At 41.6% G+C, this 6473-nt stretch overlaps 1 protein-coding gene across 1 annotated transcript; it reads right to left on the bottom strand.

Moving 5' to 3' along the window:
* LOC136667981 (G2/mitotic-specific cyclin-B3-like) lies at window positions 1–6320 on the bottom strand. The gene is made up of 11 exons (XM_066645180.1): window positions 5922–6320; window positions 5642–5725; window positions 5458–5540; window positions 4308–4464; window positions 3892–3990; window positions 3687–3779; window positions 2948–3085; window positions 2071–2226; window positions 1488–1637; window positions 984–1114; window positions 1–462 (listed from the first exon to the last, which is right to left on the bottom strand). Exons 1-11 carry the CDS (start codon window positions 5994–5996, stop codon window positions 378–380), a joined length of 1251 nt encoding a protein of 416 aa, XP_066501277.1. The 5' UTR covers window positions 5997–6320; the 3' UTR covers window positions 1–377.
* Window positions 6321–6473: the final 153 nt, after the last annotated feature.

Raw genomic sequence — 6473 nt, forward strand, 5'->3', positions numbered from 1 at the left:
AACAGCCATTAAAATAGCATTATTTCATCGTTATAATGATTAAAATCCATAACAAAGGATTAACATAAAATAATTCTTAGCAATATTAGAGAATATATTTGCTGCACACTAATATCTGCAGAGATCAAACAGCAAAGCATTACAATTTTGAGAAGAACCAGCATTAACGTTCATTATTCTTCTAACAATTCTGCATTTACTCAATCCACAAGCAGTGATTATTTTTAAACACAGGTAAAAAAAAAAAAACTAGAAATAAAAAGTAAAAACATTTTTTCATTCTAGTGCAAATCTACAAACCTTAATTGAAATATACGTCATACAAAATAATAAATAACATTTACAATGATACAAACATATTTACACCCCTCTGGGGTTCACTGAGGAACGTCGTGTTCGGACAGAGCCTCTTCTAACGTCTCGATATGAACCAGAGGGATTTTTGCCACTTCAAAAAAGACCCTGAAAAACAAAAGCCATAGATATGAGACGAATGTACTGAATTTACAGCGTGAGGGTTCAGCAAACTGTGGGTCTTTCCCAAAACCTCCTGAGCTCCCCGAGTAGGCAGTGACTCCGCAGGCGGCAGCGCTCTAACGGTCGTCTCTCCTCATGAGGCAGTTAGAGCGATTACGTCACGGCTTTTTCGCGCCCTCCGCGCGCAACCGTTTTTTTTTTTTTTTTTTTTTACCTCAGCCTTTCAGCCCCATGGCGTTTACTCTTCCCGTTTTTAATCACGATTTCACTCATTTTTGCTCTGGGAAAAGAGCGAAATAGACGGGAGTCGTGCTCGTGTTGCATCTTCGCGGCTGAGGAAGGGTTCAATGCCGCCTTTAAATTCGGCCAGATTAAGATCTCAGTAGGCAGCGTAATGAGGCGTCTAAGGATTGGGACACTCCCGTGTCGGGGGCGCGCGCGCACTGATGTAAAATTCTCTCTAGTTAAACAGCTCATTAGGTTCTGGGACAGACCCTATGACTTACTTGTGAGAGTATTTGTACTCCACAGCTTTGAGTTTTTCATCGGACGGGCTGGCCAGCATCGCGTACAGACTCCTGACCAGGGGGCTCAGGTCGCTCAGCGTATAGCCACTGTGGAACTGAAGAGCTGCTGTCTGCAGTGAAGAAACAGCACAATCATGGTCCAAATTCCAACTAGATGTGTGACAAGATGTGCATTACTGTACTGTCTTCCGATCAGAGCTGAGCATGTACTAGATATTATAATAGTACTGATGTAAATGTCTACATCCCTGAATGTTTTCAGATGAAAATACTGTTAATTCTGCTCCATTATGTGTTACATTTCGCTCAACACTTTGTTACTGATGTTTGGGTTTGATCTGCATTCTTTACTGATGACAGGATCTACACTCCTTCATGACTGGTCACCTCAGATGAACCTCATTTCAATAATAGCCATCGATCCATGCTGGAATTACTACCGAGGTTCTAGAAGTAAACAGGATTGCTAGACTAGGTTCTTACCCATCCTCCCAAGCCTTTGGTGACGAGTGCTAGGAGCAGACAGGCCGAAGCTAGGCGTGAAGCTCTCTCCGGCACCAGCTCCAGCTCCAGCAGGCTGAGCTCACACACAAAGCGTGCTAGTGTGAGGGTCTCCATACTGGCGTGGGCTACCTGTCAATGGGCGATAAATAAAGAGCAGGCAAAGGCGTGCTTACAAACACTTCAAATGAGAAACTTCTACATGAACGTCCCCCAGCCATTTTTCTTTCCTGCAGGTTTCACTGTGTTAAAGTACAGCCGTATTAATAAAGTATCACATTTTCAGTTGCCAGTATGTCCTGATATATTCGACTATTTTCTCCATGAACCCTATGATATGGATGAAATGCCAGCATTTATATTAGTTTTTGCCACTTTATACTGGGCCACCAAGGCTACTCCACTGCTTCATTACGGCAACAGTCTGATTTCTCTGTGCAAACAAACATTCCTTACAGAACAAACAGACAAAATACTACTGAGCGCAAAGAGTGTGTGTCTAATTAATCCTCTGGAGTAGGAATTAGATTCATTTTTAGGTCCGAAACATCACAAATGCTCTAACCTTTGCGTAACGCCTGAGGAATCTGTAAGGTACAGGGATGTTAATATCAAACTTGAGTCCCTGTAAGATGTTCCTTTCCATGACGATGAATTCCTGCCTCTTGTAGGCGTCGTCACAAATGTACAAGAAGTCATCAACACAGGGAGGACACTGCTCCTAAAGTAGATGAAGATAAAGAATTGATTTAAAATGCATTAGATCACGTATCATTGATCTCCCAGTTAAGTAAGATTTAATAACACAATATTGCTATTAGCAAAGTTAGCTGTAAGAGAATGATGAGTACTTTAAAAAAGGAGTCTAACTGTGTTGTATTCATTTTAGATGCATTAGCAATTTGTAGGCAACAAATGTATCTAGTTAATAACAAGCACTCAAAATATTCACAGCTAATGTTACACAACACTTTTAGCTAGGGCTGGACTTTAATTCAATAATCAATACATATATATCGCAATATAAAATGTTTCAATAACAATGCTATGAATTTTAAAACTCAGTATTTCAAGATACATTATTTACAGCATCTCACTGATTGATGTCATTAGGGGGCGCTGTCGTCAGTGCAGCACTCGGTTTAAAACTTTGTTTCAAAATTAAAATTAATATTGAAAAAGCAAAGAGGTTTATGTTTATGGTGATGTCATGTTCTTATTTGTTCTTGGAAGTTTTTCAGTGGATATGTGGCTTTATTGTTTATTCTAATATCAGAATTTTATTGCTTCAACAAAAATGTAAATTTATATCGTGATATAAATTTTGGCCGTATCGTCCAGCCCTGCTTCTAGCCATGAAAAGCAGCTTAACTATTTTATTACACGTCAACAGCAAATGGAACTCCATCTGCACCTGTGATTCGTCATTCAGGCATGCTTACTTCAAATTTGGCAGCAATAAGCATAGCAGTGGAGCCAATGAGCTGCAGGGATTCCTTCATAGCCACAGTGACAGACAGGTAGTGATCTGTGAGCTTCACCGCTAGATACAGGGTTTCGTGATTGAGTCCAAAGTTTTCCTGCAAAAAAATTGCAAACGGACACATGCACATGTTAATAACCAATAACTGACTTCAGTCCCCCTGCACTATTTGGTTATTAATTTAAATACACAGATGGACCATTTTAGCATCCAAGATGGATAAGTTTGCTTGCTCCAGAATATGAACAGAAACTGATGTTTTCAAATTCAGCAAAAACAACATATTTCCAAATGAAAGGCAAAAATTGGGAGCATCTGCACCAACTCAGCCTCTCTCCCTACGGCCTTTTTCACATACAAGTAGTGTAGACTTTCCAGAGTTCAACTTTCACATGTTCCACTTGTTTTAGACATGAGACAGTGTCTGTGCAGCACGTGCAGGAATTACTGCACAATACTCCGGAACATTAGCGGCTCTATTCAGCCATGAGCTCACTCTGAGGAGGGACAAATGTTGCAGAAGTTTGTGTTCACACAGAGCTCCCCCTTGTCATATCTTATTTTTCATAATCTAGTCATAATTTTTAAAATGATAAAAAAAAAGATCAATATGGTGTTACATTACTGATTTAGTAAGTTACTGTTTACAAAATAAACGTTTACAGATTATATAGAACAAACTTCCAACATGGCTTTACCTGGACCTCTACCATCCAGTCCACAAGAATGCCCCTCATATTTCCACTCAAGTCTGGCTGATTGTGCATGTAATCAATCAAGACAAATTTCTCCTGTAGAGAGTAAAAAGAAAATAACATTTTAGAGCCAAGGGCAGTAAACATTCAGGAGGGAAAGCTTCTGCATAAACTTGACACAAAAAGGGAGCCCACTATAATTTCTCACCTCTCTATTTCTGAGGTAGTCAAAAATATCTTTGGCATACTCCGGACTCATACAGCAGTCACCAGCCAGCTCCTTATCAATGTCAAATTCTTCCGGGATCTGAGGATTACAACGAGGAAGAATGGGCTTTAAAGATCTGAGCACAGTGATAAAACCATAGCTGTATGCTGCGTATTAAAAACAGTACATGATATGATCAGTCTGTATTTCCATGTTTGTACATAAAGTGAGAGCAAATTACTTGTAGCACTACTGTAAAAAGACAAATGTTATGGTTAAATATTAGATCTTTCACTTGGAGATATATATAAAAATCATTGTTGGGTTAAAATGTTATCTCCATGGGACAACAGAAACAAATATAATAAAAAAAGGTGTGTTTTGATAGCAGTGAAATAAAGGATATTTAATGTAACCTTTTGTTCTTGGGCTGCAGAGCCCAGAGGTTGTTGGGCTGCAGACCGATCTTTGGGAAGAGAAGCAGTGATGTCTTCTGCTACCGACCTCTTCACCTGGCCTCCATCTTTCTTGGGCTGGTCATCAGATGACGGGCATTTAGTCCTGGAGCACGTCCTGAAAATATTCATTTTTGTTCAATGGCAGTCGGGGCCTAATGGTTAGAGAAAAGGGCTAAGGCTGTATTCAAGTGTAAGTCGGGTGTTTGATTCCTCCGAGGTCCAACTCAATTACAGCATTAGTGCTGAAAGGTCATTGGTTCAATTCCTTTAGTAAGAAGTCTGCCTTTCTAGACTATATATGAAGGACCATTCATTCATTCATTATCTGTAACCCTTATCCAGTTCAGGGTCACGGTGCATCCAGAGCCTACCTGGAATCATTGGGCGCAAGGCGGGAATACACCCTGGAGGGGGCGCCAGTCCTTCACAGGGCAACACATTCACTCACACTTACAGACACTTTTGAGTCTCCAATCCACCTACCAACGTGTGTTTTTGGACTGTGGGAGGAAACAGGAGCACCTGGAGGAAACCCACACAGACACGGAGAGAACACAACACACTCCTCACAGACAGTCACCCGGAGGAAACCCACACAGACACGGAGAGAACACAACACACTCCTCACAGACAGTCACCTGGAGGAAACCCACACAGACACGGAGAGAACACAACACACTCCTCACAGACAGTCACCCGGAGGAAACCCACGCAGACACAAGGAGAACACACCACACTCCTCACAGACAGTCACCCGGAGCAGGACTCGAACCCACAACCTCCAGGTCCCTGTGACTGCGACACTACCCGCTGCGCTACCATGCCACAGAAGAGAGCAGAGCCTAGGAGCTGAGAAACCGCAAGGCTCTATAATCTCTCATTAGTATTGAGGCACCTTTTAGCTCACATTCACAGCCTTAAACATATTCTCAATGGCCACCACCGTGTTGGGGACCCGCTCTGTGGAGTATAAACTGGTTTATTTAGGAACTACAATGTTATTTGATTATTCTCATGCAAGTTACACTTTCCAAAAAGAAATATACAAATAATAAATAAATCACTTTGATTTAAAAAAGGACTTAAACACCTGAAAACCCATCATTACCTGGCCTTAACAGGCACTTTGCTGGTCAAAGTCTTTTTCATTGATTTGCCACTCTTCACTGACACTGCATTCTGTTTGTTGGTCTGTTTGGAGGAAATAAAACCACTTATTCCATCACATTCGGATTAACCTCTTTTCTTAATTCGATTTTGCTTTATTATTTTTTTTTTGCGTGTAAACTCACATTTGTCAGATCCACAAACGCAGATCTTTTCTTGGGCCCACCCTGAGGAGAGGAGGGGGATCTTTTGACATGAAGGGCTTCATCCTGTAACAAAGGAAAACAAAGGCAGCCCCCAGGGATTTGGGCGTGTGTTTGCGTCGTTTACATGTGGACAGTCTATTCATTCTCACTGTTAATCAGTTAACAGGCCAAATTAACCTTACGGCCGCTGAATATTTAGCTTAACTCAGGTGACGTTAGTCAGAGGGTTAACGTCAGAGTAACGTTACTGCGAACTCACCTCGTTGTCAAGTCCGTTTATTTTCGCCTGAGGTTTAGAGAAAGAGCAGTGGTTGTTACTCCTTTGTAAAGCCATGGCATTAAACTCTAATTTAATCCTCAGTCCGCTGTAGAAGAGCTGATCTCAGTCCCAGATCCTGCACATCAGATCCAGAACGGCTTGTTTACAACGTCGCAGACCGTCCGTTCACACATGAACGCCAATTTAGCCGTTAAAACCGAGCCTTCTGTCCTGTTCGCGGATTGAATATATAAAATACAGACACATTAGAGATGATCAGCTACACCTGAGCTCAAAAACGCGACCCGACTCACGATTAAAGCTTTTAGATTAAAAGAAATCAAGGTTTGTTCGATTTTCTGGATAAACAGAATTTGAACAGAGAGCCCCAGCCCAAGCGCTCTCTGATTGGTTTATCGCAACCGACAGCAGCGGTGGATTTAAAAGCGCTGGCCAATAAGCGTTTCGATTGACGTTTCTTTGAGCAAATCAGAGGAAAGTATGTGGCGGGGAGGGACAGAGCAGAGTGGCGCCCTCTGCCGGTTGTGTTCC

Source organism: Hoplias malabaricus, chromosome 15, assembly GCF_029633855.1.
Source record: "Hoplias malabaricus isolate fHopMal1 chromosome 15, fHopMal1.hap1, whole genome shotgun sequence".
Lineage (NCBI taxonomy): Eukaryota > Metazoa > Chordata > Actinopteri > Characiformes > Erythrinidae > Hoplias > Hoplias malabaricus.